The sequence below is a fragment of the Odontesthes bonariensis genome, chromosome 18 (assembly GCF_027942865.1).
Source record: "Odontesthes bonariensis isolate fOdoBon6 chromosome 18, fOdoBon6.hap1, whole genome shotgun sequence".
Lineage (NCBI taxonomy): Eukaryota > Metazoa > Chordata > Actinopteri > Atheriniformes > Atherinopsidae > Odontesthes > Odontesthes bonariensis.
Genome location: NC_134523.1, coordinates 17,225,822 through 17,247,398, shown reverse-complemented (window position 1 = coordinate 17,247,398; position 21,577 = coordinate 17,225,822). Strand labels below are relative to the sequence as shown.

At 40.0% G+C, this 21,577-nt stretch overlaps 1 protein-coding gene across 10 annotated transcripts in view; it reads left to right on the top strand.

Annotated features, from left to right (window-relative positions):
• The window catches only part of LOC142368303 (sodium bicarbonate cotransporter 3-like), a 47,880-nt gene extending 27,107 nt beyond the window's left edge, over positions 1-20,773 (top strand). For 5 of the 10 annotated variants that reach the window (XM_075450438.1, XM_075450442.1, XM_075450434.1 and 2 more), the window contains 19 exons: positions 2,319-2,434; positions 3,148-3,305; positions 5,108-5,195; positions 5,398-5,544; positions 5,708-5,814; positions 6,907-7,081; positions 10,116-10,249; positions 10,338-10,583; positions 10,867-10,975; positions 12,585-12,746; positions 13,259-13,372; positions 13,506-13,667; positions 13,751-14,002; positions 14,220-14,288; positions 14,488-14,661; positions 14,753-14,890; positions 15,471-15,577; positions 16,491-16,607; positions 18,472-20,773. In XM_075450438.1, the coding sequence (XP_075306553.1) occupies positions 2,319-2,434; positions 3,148-3,305; positions 5,108-5,195; positions 5,398-5,544; positions 5,708-5,814; positions 6,907-7,081; positions 10,116-10,249; positions 10,338-10,583; positions 10,867-10,975; positions 12,585-12,746; positions 13,259-13,372; positions 13,506-13,667; positions 13,751-14,002; positions 14,220-14,288; positions 14,488-14,661; positions 14,753-14,890; positions 15,471-15,577; positions 16,491-16,607; positions 18,472-18,556 (2,660 nt within the window). In that variant the 3' untranslated portion in view covers positions 18,557-20,773. Of the gene's footprint in view, positions 1-2,318; positions 2,435-3,147; positions 3,306-5,107; positions 5,196-5,397; positions 5,545-5,707; positions 5,815-6,906; positions 7,082-10,115; positions 10,250-10,337; positions 10,584-10,866; positions 10,976-12,584; positions 12,747-13,258; positions 13,373-13,505; positions 13,668-13,750; positions 14,003-14,219; positions 14,289-14,487; positions 14,662-14,752; positions 14,891-15,470; positions 15,578-15,919; positions 15,969-16,490; positions 16,608-18,471 lie in introns of all 10 variants that reach the window. The other 5 variants (XM_075450439.1, XM_075450437.1, XM_075450443.1 and 2 more) reach the window with 5 other exon arrangements.
• The last annotated feature ends 804 nt before the right edge of the window (positions 20,774-21,577 follow it).

The following is a 21,577-nucleotide window of genomic DNA, read 5'->3' as shown; positions in this document are numbered from 1 at the left end:
GGGGTAGTACCACCAGCCTCTGGCTCTGAGCCAGTCAGGCTCTGTCTCTCATGATTTCATCTCAATGTAATGCCTGAGAAGGCATTCATTTAACCTTAACCGTTACTAATAGCAGGTTTTACAATGAGGCAAATGGCGCTAACATGATAGGCAGTGTTTGTTAGTTAGTTAGTGACCTGCAGTGTTAGCAAAGGACATGCTAACATTGCTAACGTTGCTGGGTTCAGATTCACCAACGTTAATCATTCATTCATAGTTATTGCATGTTGGTAGTATTTCCTCCTTTTGGTGAAATATTCACTTTGCAAGTTGCCCTGTTGTCGTCTTTTTTAGGGATGTGTAACCAAACTTTCGAGCGTTTGTACCGCTTGGGCGCCATGTTTACTGTTGACTGCTGGCTGCACTGGACTCGCCACGCAACGTTGTGTGGTGACGTCATTCGCGCCTACTGGTTCTCAACAAGAACCGGTTTTCGATTCCCATCCCTATTAAAGACGCAGTCTGTGCAGTGAATTTTAGATGTCTTGAACATTTTCTCACAGTCCACAGCATCACACATACTCCAATAACTCTATTCCCATCCTGTGCATGGATACCAGGAAAAGGACGATGGTCCAGTTAAATGGCCAAGTTAAAAAATGTTCACTTTGCCTAACTCAAATATGCGTGTAACTGTGCTGACATGACTGCAATATATGACTGTTTGTAATCTCTACACAGAAAAGTATTACTGGCACATGATACATTTTAAATGTGCGTCTCGCTCTTTCACTCTTTTATTGGAAAGCTAGTGCCACTAGTCTCATAATAGTCATAAAATCTGTATCATTTCAAATATTTATGTTACTCTTTTGGATAAAAATGAAGTAGCGCAGTGACGCCACAGTTTCAGAGGCTCGTATGTGGGAGCATTCCAGAGCTTAGTCCCCCTGAATGAAGTCTATTGGCAAACAAAGCCAATGCTAATCCCTCCCATATTTCTAAGGGCTTTGTTGGGTATGTGAGCAATCAGGCTCCTGTTCAACAATCACACCTACTCAATATCCACTGGGGTTATTCCAGGGTACAGTTCAAGGGTATAGAGCACTGGCCAAACAATAAGATGGATGAAATGGCACATTTCAGTTTTTATCTGGGATTTATTCTCAAGAGTTTGGTATTTATTCGCTTTTGATGGCTAAATCTGTTTCTGTAAATATGTAAATAAAAGAAGGAAAATTACTACAGAAATTCAGAGGATAGTGAGCTTGTGCTTTCCTTTGATCCTGATGCGTTACTTTCTCATTTCATCTCTCCTTTTCATGTCACGACAAGTGCTAGCGTTTCCTGTATCTGGTTTGGCTCAAATCAAAGGAATATTGAAATGTGCAACCAATTATTCACAGAAATTCAGCAAGGTTGAGTTTCAGGATTATGAAACGCATCCACCCACCTTTAGCTCAAAGATTATGTGAATTTAAGCCAAGCAGGACTGACTTAAGTGCCTGAGCAATGAGCTCAACAGACGGATAGCAATCAAAATCAGTGCTAAATGAACTATATCATCTTCCCTGTGGAGAGCCATCACAGTATTGCAACTCACTGTGTCAAATGAGCTGTCAGTCAGCTGTCAAACTCTTATTATCTGTCTGTTGAATTATTATACTTTTTGTTTTTCAATCCAGAAATTTCAACACAAACTCTGGCATGTAATAATCATGAGTTCTTCTGGCTTTCATTGTAGGGTTTCATGTTAGAAGGACTTAACTCTCCAGGATGATTAACAATCTACATTTCCAGAGATTTATCCCGTTTAAATGTAATTGAATGTGAAAAATTAAGTTATTCGTCTTTGGTAGAACAAGGTGGAAATGAAAACTAGATAAATGAACTGGAAACAATCATGTGTGAAGCCTCCGAACTAAGAAGTATACATGACTGAATATTATTGATGCAATTAATCTACTGTTAAAATTACTCAGTCACAGCCACTTCACTAACTCTAATTCAATCTGTATTATTAATCACAGATGTCAGTTGGCAGCAAAGAGATTTCAGCTGGTTTTTTTTTGTTGTTTTTTTTTTATAACTTTGTTTGCCATCTGAGAGGGAATGCCTGTGAAATTGCCTCCCATTTGTTGAGCTCATGGTACGAAACAAGTTTTATATACAAAAATACTACAATAGTGAGTTTAAAAAAAAAAATAATAATCAAAAAAAATTTAATGACGACAGTTTCATTTTATAGTGAACCGCATTCTTTCTTTATTCTTTTGGGTAATTTCCTCCCATGTACAGCACTCACACAGTGCCCATTACTGCTTTCCTGTCCCTTTCAGGACCACTGATGCCTCATAACTCTGTCCCAATCAATCTGGATGGCAACAAGGCGATGGAGAGGAGGCCATCTAAAGTAGGGGTCAGTAGAGAAAGCAGCAGTGTGGACTTCAGCAAGGTAACCTAACCACAGTACTGAGCACAGACACAGTCCATCATGAAGGGAGGGACCATCACTGAGTCCATCAGTCTTTGTTTCTTCAGTTTCGGGGCTTTCACAGACATTCCATTGTCTTTGCTGAAAACAGCCCCCCACAAAAGCCAACATTACATTCCCACCAGACCTCTATCTTCTATTCCCAGTAAGAGGCATCTCTAGTCATTACTTCTCCAATGATTGATAAGAAAATAATCGTCAAAGAAAAGTCTTAGTTTTGAAAATCCGCCTCCACTGCATGGCTTCCGTTCATCCCACCATTTTGTAGTGCATCGTCCATGAAATAGAATGGCAGGCTGCCATAAGTTGTTGTTATAAAACTAACCATTATGCTCGCCAAAAAAATAAGGTGCAGTGCGTATATGAGTCATAGGATACAGAGGGCTAAAGGCAAATTTTTTTTCTCCACAGAGATCAAGAAATGGTTGCCATCACACATAAAAGGCATTTATTTGGGGAGCATGAAAAGAAATCGATCACAACATTGGACGATCTTTGCTCAGTACTATCTAGATCTGAATGTGGCTAGTAGATTGCCTTATCTTTGCTGCCATTCCCTGCCATTTATGTCTTCATTTTTTTTTTTCTTACATGTGTTTCTGTTGAAAATGCAGCTCTTTATCTCTATTATCAGTGTCTGCGTGTATATGATTCTACAATTTTGTTGATTTCAGGTGGACATGAATTTCATGAAAAAGATTCCTCCGGGTGCTGAGGCCTCAAATGTGCTGGTGGGAGAAGTGGACTTCCTGGAGAAGCCCATAATTGCATTTGTACGATTGTCACCAGCAGTTCTTATCACAGGTCTCACTGAGGTGCCCGTGCCCACAAGGTACAATAATCCCTTATTACATGACTTTTACTTCGACTTTTAAATTAGACATCCAATAAAAGTCTCCGACTCAAGTTGTTATAGACTGGCAGCAGCTATAAGCAAACAGATAAAGTAATTTGTAAGTCTAAATCTCATGAGACTGATATAACCTGATGATTTAAAGTGGTTCTTACTGTTGCTGTCTGACCACAAGCCTGTTTAACCTTTATTTAACCAGGAATTTGAAACTCTAGAAATCCAAAACCTCTTTTTTCAGAGGTTTTAAGAGTGTGGCCAAGATAGCAACTGAAGTAGAGAGGAATGACATAACACACAAATAAAAAGATATTCACATAGATGTATTTTTAAGGATCTAAAAAATATCACAACAGGCCAGATGGGGCAGAATGCTCTGTCTTAGCATTTAAAACCAGGCATATCTGTCTTTAATATGTTAAAAAGATGCTTAAATCCTTTTTAGATGAAAGATGCCTAAGTCCTTAAGTTTCAGGTAATTCTGCAGCTGATTCTAAGCAGAGGTAACGCCATGTTTAAATGGCTTTTTTCCTAATTCAGTACGGACTTTAGAGATCGATTAAAAGAAAGATGAGACTTAATCCTTACAAAAATAAAGAAATAACTTAACTTTGTCTCTGTTTTTTTTTTTTTGTTTTTTTACTAAATGCTTAATGTGAGGTTTAAAAGAGAATGAAATATCAAGTAGTCCTAACTGGCATGAAAATGAGTTTGTAGCCCCACAAGAATATTTGTGAAGCTGTGTAGTTCACTACACATAGGAAAACAATATAGAGCTTTAAAATAATAATAAAAAATAGCCTTAATTTTCTTTTATAATCAATAATACATCCTTTATGTTTTGCATGTTCTTGGGCAAAATGTTCATTAAGAACACCATGCTCATTCTGACTAGGTTTACTTTTCACCAGTCAGCAGGAAAGATGGGAGCTAACCATCAAACAAGGATATATATGCAAGATTTTAACTAATAAGTTTAGCAAAAGGTTGAAGATTAACATACTTCCAAACACAAAGACATCAATGGCTGTAGTGATAAATTACGGTACCTCTTTTCAAACCATCAAGTCCCAGTGCTGGTTCTCTAGCCACTTCTAAGCTGCTTCAACAAAGAGATGGGTCAATGTCATTACATTCATTTTTTTTTTCTCAAGATTTCTGGGTACCAGTAGACTCTATTTTACTGCATTAAGTGCTTCACCAGTTGACTAATTAGCCCTCCAAGTTACATATAGTTACATCCCTTGTTAGGTCCCAACTTATGCACCTCTAAATTTCTCTTTAAATACATGTTTGGACCTCCTACTGGTGCACTATGAATTTCTGCAGAAGATGCAACGCAGGGAGACAGTTTATACAGGTGACAGCATTTGTCTCCTTTTCCCTGCTAATCAGTGTCCTAATATCAACGGCCTTGTTGATAAAGGATGCTTCAACAGTGTGTGTTTGCGTATGTTGTTAGACACAGAATACGCTACGGTGGATCTGGATATTTAAAGATGGTGGTCGCAACATTTCAGCTGATTTAGTGGATTCCCGTAACTCTGCCCCCACCCCTGACATAAGTTCTTTGCACTTGCCCAGCAGAGTTGTTGTTACTGTAGCACCAGTTTTTTGTGGCTGGAACCAGTACTCGGTTTCCAGTTGGTATAAACAGAAAGAACTGGTTCTTAGTTAGGCTCTGGCTGATGACTAATAACTCAACGAGTTTACTGAAAAGCTGAAAAGCTGCCACTGTAAGTGATGATATGTGTGTTTCTAATAAATGTGCGTCTTTTTCAAAGGTTTCTTTTCCTCCTTCTGGGTCCTCATGGTAAAGGTCCACAGTACCATGAAATTGGCAGATCAATGGCGACTCTGATGACAGATGAGGTTAGCAAAGGGATTATTCTCATGTTTTACTATTTTATTCATCTTCAATATTTTTAAAATGACCCCAAAGAAACAATTTCTTACACATTTTTTAGGTTGAATTGCTCACATATCTGGAAGTTATTTGATTTGCCACAGTGATACCTTCTAACAATTCACTATATTACCTGAGATCTAATTCCTTTTGATATTTCTCATCTAGATTTTCCATGATGTGGCATACAAGGCCAAAGACCGAACTGATCTACTCTCTGGGATAGATGAGTTCCTTGATCAGGTAACTGTTCTTCCTCCTGGAGAATGGGACCCCACGATCCGGATTGAACCTCCAAAGAATGTCCCATCTCAGGTTAGTTAATGTCACTATCAACCTTTGTTCCTGTTTACCTGGTTTACAAGTCAAGGTTTACCACTGAAGTCTTACAAACAGTAGTCGAGAGGTTTTATATACTTAACCTTTGTAGTGTTTTACCACATGATGATATCTGATTTAATTGTGTATTGACCTGTAGTCGAAGAGAAAGGGACCTTCTCATCCCAACGGCAGTGCCTCTCCAGCTGGAGAACTAGAAAAAAACGATGACCACTATGTAGGGCCTGAGCTGCAGAGAACCGGGAGGTGAGTATGGTGCAGTTTCATCCAGAAATGTTTATCGTATGTAACTCACTCAATTAATATTGAATCTTGTGTCTGTAAGAACAGGGAGCATGTTAATGCACTTTAATCATTGCAGAGTATCCTAATTGAATTACCACTAAAGTAGTCACAAGAAGTGGTGTTTTGAAAAATGAGTTTCAGGAGAAAGCTCACCCTGGAGCCCTTATTTTAGCCTCTTTAAATGATACGTAACTCATTCAAAGCATGTTTCCTTTACAGCAGACATCAGTACTGCCTGCTCTTTAAACAAGTGTTGAGTTAATACCTTTTAGGTTGTTTTTTTGCAACGTTGCTGTCCTATCATTAAGTTGCTCTTAAATCTGAACTATATAAAATGTTGGACTTTATAAACTCAACACCAGTGAGTGATTGAACAGATATGTGGCTGTACTCCATGTACCTCAAATGCTGACGTTTATGGATAACTGATGCTGTGTCTCCTCAGCCAGAGCCACACAGCAAGGAGAATGTGTTTATTTGAAATCTTAAGCAGACACACACATACACACACATCTATTAGGAGGCACTGTATTATTTACAGAATCGCTCTTCTTTTCATCATTGCTATAAAAGGTTAGTGCTATGAGGGAGCTACAGGGGGACAGATGAGTGAATGGAAGAGCAGTAAGTTAATGTAAAAAGAGCTATCAAATACATGAGCTCAAAAAAAAGGGACGGCAGGGGGTGTGAACACAGGCAATAAAGGTTATTCCGGAGGTGTGGGGGAAAAGAAATGAAAAAAAAAAGACCTCACAGCAGAGCTATTGGACAGGAGTCAGAGGAAAGAAAAGACTATATACCGGGTGAAAAATGGATTTCAAAAATAGAATCCCCCAAAGGCAAAGTGAAAAAAGGCAGAATCAGAAAAGCAGGGTGGGCTTTAGTTAATTTCTATGTATGTGAATGAAGACGTGTGCAAACCTTACTGTCATCATTTGTACAGCAAAATCCGTTACACAAAGAGCATCATAAATTTATGAATACATTTTAAAAGTGAAACAGCGCAGTGTTACATGGAAATTCCGAACTCAGTTTACCTCTCTGCTCCTTCAGGATATTCGGAGGTGTGATCCTGGATGTCAAGCGGAAGGCCCCCTTCTACTGGAGCGACATAAAGGACTCACTCAGTCTGCAGTGTTTAGCATCTGTCCTTTTCCTCTACTGCGCCTGCATGTCCCCTGTCATCACATTCGGGGGTCTGCTTGGCGAAGCAACAAAAGGCAACATAGTGAGTCATAAAGCTTGCCACTTAAAAGTTAGTAGTTGTGCTTTTCATGAACCCAGTGGGACTTAAACCCTCAGGCTTAGGATCTTTACAGCCAAATATTCTCTTATTGAGGACCCATTGATCCAATCTGATATGTGTGCGCAGAAACCAGCAAAATATCTGCAGGGGTTGCTGTTGATAGGCGGTTCCTTCTAGCATTGACCGAGCAGAGGCTTTCCTCCAAAGTGTCAGCAGATACTTCATTGTGGCATCTGTCCACACATGCTATTCTCCATTGAGTCTGCCCTAGCTGTTTGCTAGTTGCTGAAAGGTTCCATTCAGCACTGCTTTTGGCTTTCCTTGTGATGTGATGAAAATATGGTGCATTGTCAGTGTTGCTTTGAAACGTGTTTTGAATGGCCGGAAAGTCTGCAGTAAGAAGTCGTATTTCAGATGCCTCCAAATGTGGTATGAATCCACTTAGTAAAATCTGATTCAATGCAGTCATTGGCCAATCAGACTTTTTAAAATCAGTCTAGATATGCCCAAAAACATTTATTTAGTCTGGACATCTAAACAATGGGCCTCATGCAAGAACATTTTCGTATTTTTATTCTAAATTTCTCTTACTTTTTTCGTAAGAAGGTCTCGTACGAACACGCCACGTCAGATTCAACAAGCGCTCTTAACTTCGGGAAAAGTGTGTAAACGACCTGCGTAAATGATGAATCCCACTCGTGCGTATCTAAGTTCACGTGCATGACGATAGTAGATTTGCATACTCCACGCCCAAAATGATACCATATTAGGAGCTGTGCTTCCTCGCTCCTGTGCCAGGAAGTGTTGAGTGTTGAGTCATGAAAACAGCATCAAGGCGCAAAAAGAACAACTTTATGGACTCTGAGAATGAAGTTCTGCTTCCAGAGATCCAAAAAGGAAAATCTGTCATTTTTAGCAGAGTCAGCAGTGGAATTACGGGACCTGCTAAAGCGAAGAAATGGGAAGCAATTAGGAGTGCTGTTAATACCATGTCACCGAAATAAAAAAATAAATGGTTTGATATGAAAATGGCTTAAAAAAAAACGTCTCGCCCTGGGCAGGCGCTCTATGACTGCAACTAAAGCCTGCAATCAGTTGTTGCCTCATCATGATGGCACTTTGATAGGGTGGTCCATGAGGGGGGTCTTCTGGCACCACACCTTCTGGTCTGCCTGGGCTGGTTCAGGTGGAGACCCTCGTTCATGGCAATATTGCGCCATGAACGAGGTATCGAGACACACCCACCTGGCCTTCAGCTCAGTGCGCTCCACAACAGCACGGGCGCTTTGATGCGTATATGTGTCTCGTGCTCCAATTATGATTGGCAGTCCAGCCACAGGATGAAAGTCCCTCTTAATTTGTACTTGTTGGACAGCGGTGTGTGGGAATCTGATGTACCATGAGTGATAACCTGATGAGAGTTTTGATGACCAAGGGGAGCGCACAACTCACAGAGGACTGGGACACCCCCGATCTGTCTCCAATCTCGCTCTGAAAGGTTCCCGTGGCCAAAAATCCAAGGGTGGTGAAGACCTGGACATGTGGTGGAATTGGGTTTGATCGGCGTGTTTCTCTCTGGAGTTGTGCCTCTAGCAAGCTGCATAGTTGTAGCAGCACAGTCCTTGGGGATCTAAATCGCGATGTCAGCCATTCGTCTGTCTCTACACGGGCTCTTCCAAGAGCCTGACGCACTAAGGCATCCAAAAGTAGCAAGTCAGCCGCTGGTTACGCTTCACATTAACCTTGTTATATACAAATTCAAATGAACCTTCAATTAGTGCACAATTTAAGTCAAACAGAATAATGTCAGCATCATTATGGGGTATAATGTATATTTATTTATGTTTTCTTCAAAGTAATTAAATATACAATCCATCAAGCAAACTTGATTGGAATAACAGCGGACTATTTTACGAAACTCCTACGACAGGTCTGGATCACTCGTAAATTCTGTTCGTACCTGAAAGAAAACGTAAAATACGAAAAGATTGGTGAATGCGCAAATTCTCGTAAATCACTCGTACGGACGATTTAAGAACAAATCTGTGCGTACGAACGGTTCTTGCATGAGGCCCATTGCCCTTGTCATTTGACCTTAAAAAAATATTTGAACCTATTTTTTTTTTTTTTTTTAGCACACAAATTTTTCATGATATGACAAACATATTCCTAAGTTCTCCAGAAGCCTGATGTTGAAGCACAGAATTGTAACATTCTGATGTTTCCATGAGCCAGTATTTGCTTTCTCTCTTGTTTAATAGCATTGCCAGTATATTAAAAATAAGAAATTTATTATAGTGATAGTGTCTCGGGGCAAAATGCAACACTCATCGACACAAACATGGCGATACAGATGAGTCAGCCTCAAATAGCAAATACTCAAACGCCTACATCCATTCTTCCACATCTGGCTGCTGGAACATAATTACATATATTATCTGAAAAAAAAAAGTGTTAAAAGGATAAAGAAGGAGATAAAATACAAATGCATGTAATATATACATTTGTTATATGAATAAAGGTATTTATGGCCCCACAGCCATACAAAATTGTTTTCATATCATGAAATTATCAATAATATTGTCACATTTTTAACCTTTTGAGACTATTTTTCCACACCGCATACTGTTCATTATTGTGTCACTTTGTATTGGTTCCCCTCTCTGTCTGCTGCTCTCTCCTTTATCCAGATGCCTTTACCAAGCCAGTGGCTGTTGGCATAGGGCACTGTCTGTCAGCTGGGTGTGAAATGTGTCTAAGTAAACTTAGGAGCCAAGGTCTACACAAAGATTTGACGATAGACAAGTCAGCGGGTGGACACATTTGAGCAGAAGCTCTCAGACGCAGCACAGAATATCTGTCTAATCTGAGCTCTCTGCTCTGGTTGGGGGCAGTTTCTTCCTCACCTTTCTTTTCTCCTTCAGCCTTTCCCTCTCAGTCCTCCTTGGTGTAGTTTCACCTCCCCAGTCTTCCCTTTCTTATTCCCTGTCTCTGTCCCTCTTCTTTGTCATTACAGAGTGCAATAGAGTCTCTTTTTGGAGCATCAATAACAGGAGTGGCGTACTCCCTCTTCGCAGGCCAGCCTCTAACTATTCTTGGCAGCACGGGGCCCGTTTTAGTATTTGAGAAGATCCTTTTTAAATTCTGCAGGTGAGTTCAAGCAGTGTTACTTTTTTTGAACCATGATGACTTGCAGCATTTTATGAGGATTATGATCATTTCTTTGTTTCTTTCCCAGTGACTATAGTTTGTCCTACCTGTCACTGAGGACCAGTATTGGTCTATGGACGGCCTTCCTGTGTCTTGTTCTGGTGGCCACGGATGCTAGCTCTCTGGTCTGCTACATCACACGTTTCACAGAGGAGGCCTTCGCGGCACTCATCTGCATAATCTTCATCTACGAGGCTCTGGAGAAGCTATTCCACCTTGGAGAATACTACCCTGTCAATATGCACAACAGTTTGGACAATCTTACCCTCTATTCGTGAGTAGTTCTATCATTATTAAAGTTAATTGTACATAAATCTATAGGTTTATTTGGTGGCAAAATAGCTTTATAATTTATCGTATGTGATAGATCATCATTGCCAGTAGCCTCTTTTGTTACACCTAAGGTAAGACTGTCATGTTAACAGGTTACCTTCTGTAAATTGCTATGCACATACAGTACATTGTTCTCTATTAAGAGCATGCTGCCCCTGTGCCATTTCTAACTACTGTGGGATTGAGGCGCAGACTTTGCTTCATATTGGTTCTCTTGCCCCCAGGTGTCAATGCTCTCCGCCTGTTAATGCATCAGATCAGCTCCTGCAGCAGTGGAACCAGACGGGTTACAACACCTCAGACTCTATCCCATGGAGCAACCTCAATGTTTCGGTAAGACGAGAGTGACCTCTAGTGCAGTATAGACAGTAACTGCAACCTCAGTCAGACTTAGAACATTCGTAGAGCAAACACAGATGATCAGCCAGTGTCCTACTTTGATATTCACAATTATTCAGTAAATACATTTTCCCAAATGTTGCAAATACCCCTTAGTGAGGGAGGAGGTGGAGCTTTAAAAAGGGGCAACAGAGAGAAACTAAATGTAATACAGGTTGTTAAAGGGCAAACAGCAAGCAGGTGATAAATCCTCACCAAATGTCAAAAACTACCAAAACGATGGCTTTGGCATGATGAGGCATATCTCGCACTCCGTGTCATCAGTATGACAACTGGTGATGAAAAGAGTTTTTTGTTTTTTGTCTCAGATTTACTTCAGACTTGAGTGTGAAGCTGAATATGCAACTGTTGTGCACCACAAAGCTCCTTAAATAAAGCAGCATCTATGCCTTTAAAAGCTTAGCAGAATAAAGGTTCAATATACCACCTCTGACCACTGGATATTGCACTACATCTAGACCAGCAGCATTTCAGTCCAAAAGCAATACAGCATGAGCTGAGAATTAAACCTAACATGTAGCACTTCCCATTGAATGTAATGTCCTGGGAAAAGCAGAGCAATGTGAACTTGTATCTCTGTCTTTTTAGCTGAGGAACGCTGTTTATTTAGTAGATGAAACCTGAAAGTTTTCCTGCTGCATCCATATCAAGAATAGGATATTTAATGTTTGCTGATTCAATCAGGTTTAAAGTATAGTGTATGAAAAGATATAAAACTACCCTGTTTGCTCTGGTAACTGCTTAAAAAAAACATAAAACATTTTTTTATTGTTTCATATGGTTTTATGGATGATTTCCTTTTCTGTGAACGTGTAACAAACAGAGCCATTGCAGACAAATTGTTACGAATCAGTGACACTGCTCTTAAGACTGCGTGTGGATTTGCACAGATGGCGCTCGGGTAGTGGCTGGGAAATGAGGCGAGCCTCAAGCGTTTTCCCCCGGTGTGCAGTGGAAACACAGTTTGATACAATGAGAGGCACTGCCATCAAAACAGCTGAGCCCGGAGCTGAACGTTGTAATGACAGACATCATAGCCACAGTAAATTACATCAAAACAACAACTATATAGCGAGTTGAGAAAATGGGATCTGATCTCCGCAAAGTCATGTTCCACAACATATCCCGATGGCTTTCTGTTGGGAGGTTTGTTTCAGGGAGTTTGAAACGAGGCTCTTAAAGTAACAGATGCAAGTGTAACATTAAAAAAGATTCTTACCAAACTTGCATGGCTCCGTGGAATGTTTAAGAAACTCATTGAACACACACCTTCCACCACCAGAAGATAAAAATGATGTCATCCAGAAGAAAACTGGAGAGCTTAGAAAAGTCTGAGGAATTTGAGGTATTGATCTCGTGTCTATCTCTTCAGTGCAACACCAGCGGCTGTTCCTGACCAAGTCTTTATAGATTATAATACAATGCAAACACTCATCCAACAACTGCATCTACATCTGTCCCAACTATGAGTACGACTCAGCTCACAATACAGCAAAAGAAACGTTCACACGATGACAGTGATTTTTCTCTCCTTTTTCTCCAGATGTGTAAAATGCTGCACGGTGAATTTGTGGGTCCAGCCTGTGGTCACCATGGGCCCTATATCCCAGATGTTCTCTTTTGGTCCATTATCCTCTTCTTCACCACCTTCTTTTTGTCCTCATTCCTCAAGCAGTTTAAGACAGAAAGATACTTCCCCACCAAGGTGAGACGTCCAACCAGATCTGATTATGTGTCTTATGTCTGGTATACCATTGTTGAAATTATATAATGGGGCTTTAAACCTGATAAGTTAATCTTTATAGTTCTGTTTTAGATGGAGGACATCCATGCATCCGAAATATAACACAAGAATAGGGTTTATGAAACCTCCACATGCAAGTGTGGGTGGATGTATTTAAAAGCTGCAAGTGCTCTGTAAATGTTTACATTGCGTCAGTCATTAGTATGCAGGAACAGTCTTGTGTAAGAAAGAAAAGAGCTTGCATCCTTCCACCCAGTACCAGCTAGCCTGTTATCACTTGGTGAGGGCAGATGTTGCAGTTGTTTGTATATTATTACTTTCACTGTTGACGCAAGTGAAGTTCTTACATTGGTGGCTCTCAACTGTGGCCAAAGAAGGGATGTGGTTGTAGTGACATGGCTCTTTTCTGTGATTTTATAGATTTATATATTACAAGTCTTACTTGTGTGTTTGTTTGTGTGCATGTGGTGTAGGTACGTTCCACTATAAGTGATTTCGCTGTATTCATAACCATCATGATCATGGTGCTCGTGGATTATCTGATGGGGATCCCCTCCCCTAAACTGAATGTCCCTGACCGCTTTGAGGTAGGTGTATATTCCAGCATATGATAATATATCAACAGGATATCAGATACATTTACATAATGTTCACAAATATTCTCAAACAACTGTTTTTATGCCTTGCATACTAAACGTAGCCTACGCTTACTCCCTGCAGCCGACTTCAAAGAACAGAGGATGGCTGATGGACCCGTTGGGAGACAATCCCTGGTGGACGCTGCTGGTGGCTGTACTTCCTGCTTTGCTCTGCACCATCCTCATCTTTATGGACCAACAGATCACTGCAGTCATCATCAACCGCAAAGAGCACAAGCTAAAGGTCGGATTTAAATCTAACCCAAAATACAGTTTTCACCTCACAGAAAGGTGTCTCAAATCCCTTTTCTTTCTTTGACTTTACAGAAAGGCTGTGGCTATCACCTGGATTTACTGATAGTGGCAGTAATGCTGGGTGTGTGCTCCATTATGGGCTTGCCATGGTTCGTGGCTGCAACCGTCCTGTCCATTTCCCACGTTAACAGCCTGAAGGTGGAGTCTGGCTGCTCTGCGCCAGGAGAGCAGCCCAAGTTTCTGGGCATCCGGGAGCAGCGCGTCACAGGATTCATGATTTTTGTCCTCATGGGTTGCTCTGTTTTCATGACATCGGTGCTAAAGGTACGATGGGTTAAATAATGATTGGAAAGTAATCACACCTTCCAGAATGTTTATGGTGAATGAGGAATGTCTGTTCCATAGCATGCTATTATAAATGGTTTTAGTTTTCTGGGTTAATAGAAAGTGCTGGGAAAAATCCCACATTAGTGTTTCCTTGCCTGTAATTTCGATAATTCATACTTTCATGTGCTCTGCTACTTAATTTCTGCTCTTACAGTTTATTCCTATGCCCGTTCTGTATGGAGTGTTTCTCTACATGGGCGCTTCATCCCTCAAAGGCATTCAAGTAAGACTCTTCTGTGCTCGTCTTTGAAGATAATATGCAATTTAAATCAAAGCAGAAAGTAAAGATAAATTCATCTCTTGCATTTCAAAACCTTGGATCGTAATCCTTAAGAGCTTTTGTGTTTCCCGCATGTATAACACAGCATTTATAACCCTTCTTATCAATGCTTTTCATATGTACTTCTTTTTTTCCTCCGTAGTTCTTTGACAGAATCAAACTGTTTGGCATGCCTGCGAAACACCAGCCTGACCTGATTTACTTGCGCTATGTGCCGCTCTGGAAGGTCCATATTTTCACCCTGGTGCAGCTCACCTGTTTGGTTCTGCTCTGGGTAATCAAGGCCTCTGCAGCAGCTGTTGTATTCCCCATGATGGTAATAAACGTCGCTCTTTATCAGCTCACTGAGACCTTAAAACAGGTTGAATTTAATGAATGTTGATAAAACGTTTTGTCTGTGTCTCCAGGTTCTGGCGCTTGTCTTTATCCGAAAGCTTCTAGACTTCTTCTTTACAAAGAGAGAGTTGAGCTGGCTGGATGACCTCATGCCAGAGAGCAAGAAGAAGAAAGAGGACGACAAGAAAAAGAAAGCTCGTGAAAAGCTGGTAAAACTTGAGTTTTTTTTACAGTTATGATGACAAAAGAACATTTTTTATTCTTTCATCAAAATTTGACCATTGCAAACAGTTCAAACCCAACCTTCAAATTCCAAATTGTCCAAAATCAAGATAATAATTCTACAAATTGAGGTCTTGTTGTAGACCCCAGAATGTAGATATCGTAGCTTTGATTTTTCCATTTTTAGGTGTTCTAGTGAGACACATCAAAGGTCTTTTATGTAGCACAATGACAAAGTTCTAAAATGATCTAGTTTTTATTGATTTTATTAATTGCTGATATTGCTTTGAAAGTACATGGAAGTAACCAAACTTGCCATGTTCTCTGATGAAAAAGTAGTCTCCACATCCTGTAATAATGACCATGCAAACTCTCCAAACAAGGAGAGAAAACCCTTTTGAATCAAGAGCATCAGATGTAAAGAAACCTAGCCGCTGGGGACTGTGATGGACAGTTTTAGGCTGATTCTTGATTTGAGTGGAGTTGTACGACCCAATAGAATGATATCCTTCTTCGCTTTGATTAATGATGATGTGATCTATGATTTTAAATATTATTTTCATGCAGGAGCAAGCGTCCAGACTGCAAGAAGAAGAAGAAGAGGAGATGAGACTAAAGGTCAGCTTTGCAGGCTCAAACCAGCTCAACGTGCCAGTGAAAACACTCTCAGGGAGGTGAGTGGAGCCCTCCATAAAGCACCCTTTCATGTTAAAATTAGGGGATAAATTCATCTTAAGGCATCTTAAGTTTTTCCTACTTTTATTTCTATTACATCACACCAAAACTCTCATTTACTATGATTACATTCAATATTTTTTTCCATCTGGAGTCTAAATACATTTTCAATGGCTTCAAATATTTTGGACTCGACGTCCTCCTTAATCATTAGGACTGGAGAAAGAATGCTCCACATAACTTATCCAGAAATTAGTGGGAAAAATGTAAACATATTTAAACTTGTACAACTTGAAATAGTAATTTGGACAGCTGTGTGTTATTATGTCCATCTTGAACAGATCGTACAGAATAGGAGTAGTGACCCACAGCCTCCCAGTGGAAAAAGAGGTAGCAGGGTTGTGTGTCTGATGGAAAACATCTGACCCACACGGCTGCACATTAACTCTGCTTACCTGTACTCGGACAGTTGGTGCATGGCCTAAACTGTCACTCTTTAGCAATTAAAAAAAAATAAAGCAGAAACATTGCCTTTAAAACACACTGTTTTGTGTGTTTGTGTTTTCTTCAAGGCAGATGGTTGTAACCAAATGTTTGTCTTGTTGAAATTGGTATACTCCTGTCTGATTTACTAATGTAGGAGCAACCAGCTCTCGACAAATGTATTTAGTTTAAAATCCTAACATTTCCTAACACGTGTTCACGTAAAACATTGTGTTGTGATCCGTCTGGTCAGTCATTTTGTGCCGTACATTTTTTTTTTTTAATCTATTTTTATGTGCATGTCTGTGTCTGCTGGGTTGATCTGTCCAGCACTGAATCTCACCCACTGAATTGATGTCGACATGCCTGTCTTTCTCTTTGTGTTTTTGTGTGTGTGTGTGTGTGTGTGTTTTGCATTTTGGCATGTAGTTCTGATACTGACCCCTTGGTTGTAAATATCACTGATGAAATGGCCAAAACCGCAGTGTGGAAAGCGGTGAACTCGAGTGCAGAGTCTTGTGTCCAACCTGTGAAGCGTAGTACAAGGTAGCTATGCCACCCCCTGGAGTTTTCCAGAGCCCCTGCACAACTGTGATATTATTATTATTAGTATTATTATTATTATTATTATTATTTGCTGTTGGAGAACACTGAAACCCGAGCATGTTCTATGACTCTGCAAGATCGTTTTCATACAGTCGTTAGTGAGGTTGCGAAATTAGACATTTTAAACCAAACTGAATTGGTTTAGTGATGGTTTATGTTTTAACTGTAAGCATAGGTCCATAGAGACTTCAGTCTTGTTGCGTCTGAATTAAAATCTTTCCAAACAAAAATGAGGGTTAATTCCTGTTTTCTCTACATTCTTTAGCTGTGCATTTACGTATAGGGATAGATTTAATAATATTAGTTGACTTCATGAAGAGATTCAATCAAATAACATGAACACGTAGGACTGTTCTAAAGTTTGAGGTACTTCAGATGTTTAGATTCACATCCCATCATGGAGGAATCGGGTTAGGCCCACATTCCAGACTTTCATAAAAAGCTATCAACAAGAAAAATAAGGAGTCCTTGAACAGAAGGAAGAAGCCGCGAAAGCCTAAATTGACATAAGAATTTTGAAAAGTTCTCCACCATATTTTGGTACAACCTACCTACAAAGTGCTTTTTGTAGCAAGCAGGATTGGTGCAAAGACCAAATTTAGCCACACCAAATATTGATCTGATTTTGTTTATTTATGTTTGCTCTACTTGTTTCAAGTTAACCGTTGGATCAAAATGAAGAAAAGAAAAAAAAAACTACTGTAGATATTCAACCTGATTGTCTGAAGTCTGTACAGTGCTGTTTGTTGACAATGTAGAAGTTCAAACACGAGTCCTGTTCTCAGCAGGGTGTCCTTTTAGGGGATCCTAAGTCAGTGGTTCCCAACCTTTTTTCTGAGAGGCTTTCAATGTACAGGAAAGCTGGTTCCTCCCTCCGCTGCAACAACAATAGTATAATCTTCAAATCTTTATTGCAAACCCTCTCCAGAACAATCACGGTTTTCCATTGACTGAGAACACCTAACGGCCACCTTGAACTTGCCTACCTTTATTCAGGAATGTGTATGTGTTCTGGTGATATTTCTTTTACACTGAATTAACTAGAAGGAGCAAGCTCATCATCACAGCCTCATTCCACGTCCTTGAGGCTAAAAATGTTTAGGTCCATCATTTACAATTCCTTTAATAAATAGGCATAAACATTGATAAATTGAGACTTGGTTTCCTTGTGAAACATGTTTATATCTTCAGGTAAATCAGTGCAAAGTAAACTTGTGTGTAAAGCACTCGCAGTGCCAGCAGGCTTTTATCTGCCACAGAAATTGTTGTGGTTCCCCGTTTGACTTTTGTAAGTCTGTACGTAGTGTCTGTACACTGCCAGATGTTTGATAGATGCTGGGATCTGAAGCGAAGTTATAATGCGTCTGTGAGATAAGCCGTTTCAGTCAAAAACCCAACTGTCAGCTGTATGAACAGAGTTTTCGATGCGCTTCTTTCAGAATTTTTTTCTTTCATTTCCTGCAATGTGATACAGTTGAGACAACCAACGTACTTCTGTGTAACAGTGATGCACGTCATCCTCACACAGACCTTTTGATAATCCAGTAGATGAGCCATGATTCTCTAAATGCTTAAATGTTGACAACCTCCGATCTCTGGAGCCCCTTGAAGCAGAGCAGGGACCCCGGGCTGGGAACCACTGCCCTAGGTGGTAAAACTTTGCACTTATTCGTATTGGTGAAGGAGAACATACAGTATCACTGCACTACTTCACAAAAATCACACATTAGTAGTTCCACTCCATCTTTTACCCTGCTTTAAATCTACACAAGTGCTCATCTGGTTTCTCTGCATCTCTGAACAGCCCAGAAGAGAAGGTGACCTGTGTTAGAGTCGACGTCAGCCCAGAAACACCTAGAGAGGGCTCCACTGCCGAGACCTTCCTGTGAAAAACAGAAGGCTGTCCCCCTCTCCTGAACCCTCATAACACTTTCCCACTGAGACACAGCGCCTGTCAGCTGGGTAAAGAGGAGACTGAGCTGGAGCAGCACAGTCTCTCTGTGGAGCTCCCTTTCCCTTTTGGGGAATGAGACGAGCCTCTGCGCGGCTGTGAGCCCAGCTCCACTCAAGTCTTTAAGTCATACATGCTCAGCACTTGTACAGATGGCTGCCACGATGCACTGTATTACATAGGAACGAAGGAATTCTGCTGTTACTGCCCACCGACGCTCACTGTTTAGGAATTCTCTCAATCCAGCTGTTTCTTATCACCCGTTTAAAGAACATATGCCAAAGGAAGGGCCTCACTGGTGGGGATCTTTGACTGTGTGACCTGAATTTTTATTTCAACCCATTATGTTTTAATTTCAGTTTTACTGTTAACATTTTTTTTTTTTTTTTTTTCTTTTGAGCTCCTGCAACTTGAGCAGTTCTGCATTGTTTGTTTGTTGAGGTTGATTTATGACCTTTCACCAAACTACAGCAGCTTAACAACTCATTCAATAAAAGCCATTTAAGTACTGCCAGCATCAGATTAATTCATTCTGAAGCTGTTCTGGCACAGCAAGCAACACAAACCAAAACGGAGGTACATTCAGAGCACTACTATTACACCAGAGCACTACTGCATTCATCTTGGGCGGGTTGGCTCATGAGTCATCTCTCCTGACTCGAGGGGAACAATTGGTATTGATATTGCTGCTCAAAGGTCTGTTGGCTGTTTTCACTGTACAGCTCACCTTTAATAGTGTATGTGAACTTGAAGTATCTTATGTATGTATGTGTACTGTATTCCCTTCATTTGTCATATAGATTAAACCTACACCAGAGGCCAAATGAAGTCTGTGCTTTACAGTAAGCACTTTGCCATTAAACTTTATGACCTAAAATAGATTGTATTGTGTTGATGGACAGATAACGTCCCTTCCCACGATATTTTCTTTTGAGATGTTGTTCAAATACAACTCAGGAATCGTAAAGGATTTCTGACTGTGCTCACTTGATTTGATTTCTCGTCCACTGTATTCCTTTCATTGCTGACATCACAACTATTTTAATTGAAAAAAAAAAACAACAAAAAAACCTGCAAAATTAAGAAGAGAATATTTGTGACCCCTGTTAGTGGCACCTGTTTTTATACTGTGTGTATTATTGTGAATATCTGTGTGTGAGGTATAAAGATTATTTGGTATGTCTAGCGTTGCAAATAAATTTATGCAAAATATTTCTACTGTGTAAGTAAAAACTATAATATTCTAGGAATTTAGTTTTTTTTTTTTTTTTGCGCTGAGTGCAGTCATGTTTTTAGCAATAAGTATTCCATACAGTCCAATGTTTGGACTCCTGAACTCGGCTAATAATTTCGTGCAACGATTTTGTGTCGGTTTCATCGGCTCCGTCTGTGGGTAGCGACTCTACGAACAATAGCTTACGTGCCTTGTTGAAGCTCTTTATGTGCAAGTGATGTGCAACTGATTGTTGAACCGTTCAGAACAGACTTACAGGTGGCACACAAAACGCCAAAGACGGGCCATCCGGTACGCAGCGCTGTTGCAGAGGCTTATGTCTGTCGTCGTGTTGTTCCACGTCTCTGTGAAAATTGTAACCTGAGCCACCAACTTCAAAGTTGTACTTCGATTTATCTTCCATTTACAAATGTATCTAAGTGCTGTTTATCTTGTGTGTGTTCTGCTATCACATCTCTAGTACTCGCTCACCACATAAAAACACTTGATACTGAGGTACAGGTTCTTGTTTGAATAATTAGTGAATGTTGAATTATTGTGCTGTCGATGTCAAAAAAAAAATAATGTAAAGAAAAACATTTATTTATTTAGTAAAAAAATAAACATAGCCGTGGTTATTTCTCTGCTCCTTTGGTTAATATTGACCATAGTGAGGGTCCACCGTGTACTTAAATGTTCCAAATCATATAGTTTATGTTGACAAACAAAGATCCTATTTTCGCAATAGTAGTCCAAAAAAAAGTGTCTGTTTTGATAAATTGTATCTGCAACAACAGAAGGTCGATAGCCTCCATGACCATCGATTAGAAATGTATTTGTACTGATGTACAGACCATCAGTGAAGCACTTAGCAGCCTGTTAGCTTGATGACTTCTTTGTCATGGCTGAATGTTGCAAAGCAATAAAATGAATACATTGTGATTTTTTTCTTCTTCTGTCTTTATTTAACCTTTGGGTCAGAACGACCCGCCAACAGAGTCTGAGTGGATGGCGGTGAGGAGACTAAATTTTGGTGGAGAGAGCTGTGTTTGACCTATGAAACGTGCTGAAATTGACTTATTTTTCTGTACAATTCTCTAGTTTTTTCACCTGTAGATCCACTATATGTAAAAATTCACACATACATTTCTATTGTCTGTACTTTTTTCTTTGAGCTACTACTGAAAACATGTTTCACAGACCCAGCAGGACACAAGGATTGGATGGTAAGAAGGTAAGAAGCACAGCTCGTATTAGTTTTGTTAAGCTTTGCTTGATTTGCCTTCACAGGGACGAGGAACCGATGCCCAAAGTGACCCTCGTTAATCAAAAGGTGGCAGTTCTTTAGTTTCCTTATCAAAATCTTAAGTGTTTCTCTTTTCATCAAACAAACAATCTGCCATTTGGTGCCCTAAAAAATACAGAATAATAAAGTTAAAGTTAATGCCTCCTTCTGTTTACAGCTGCTATTTTAGAGCAGGAAACCACAGCAGATCTATTTAAAGCAACTACTCCATTTAGATTCTAATATATGTAGACTGGATTCTTTGGAGGAAAAAGGTGTGAAATGGTACTAGATGAGAGTAGGTACATGATGTCCTCTCCAAATGATGACAAGAAGAGTTTTTCCACTATAAATACAAAAGGTGGCAGCAGAGATCTACGTTACAGAGCACATACCGCTTCATCTGCGTCATTTTGGTACCGACACAGATCCCCATTCTTAATTCTCTGTAAGGATGTAAC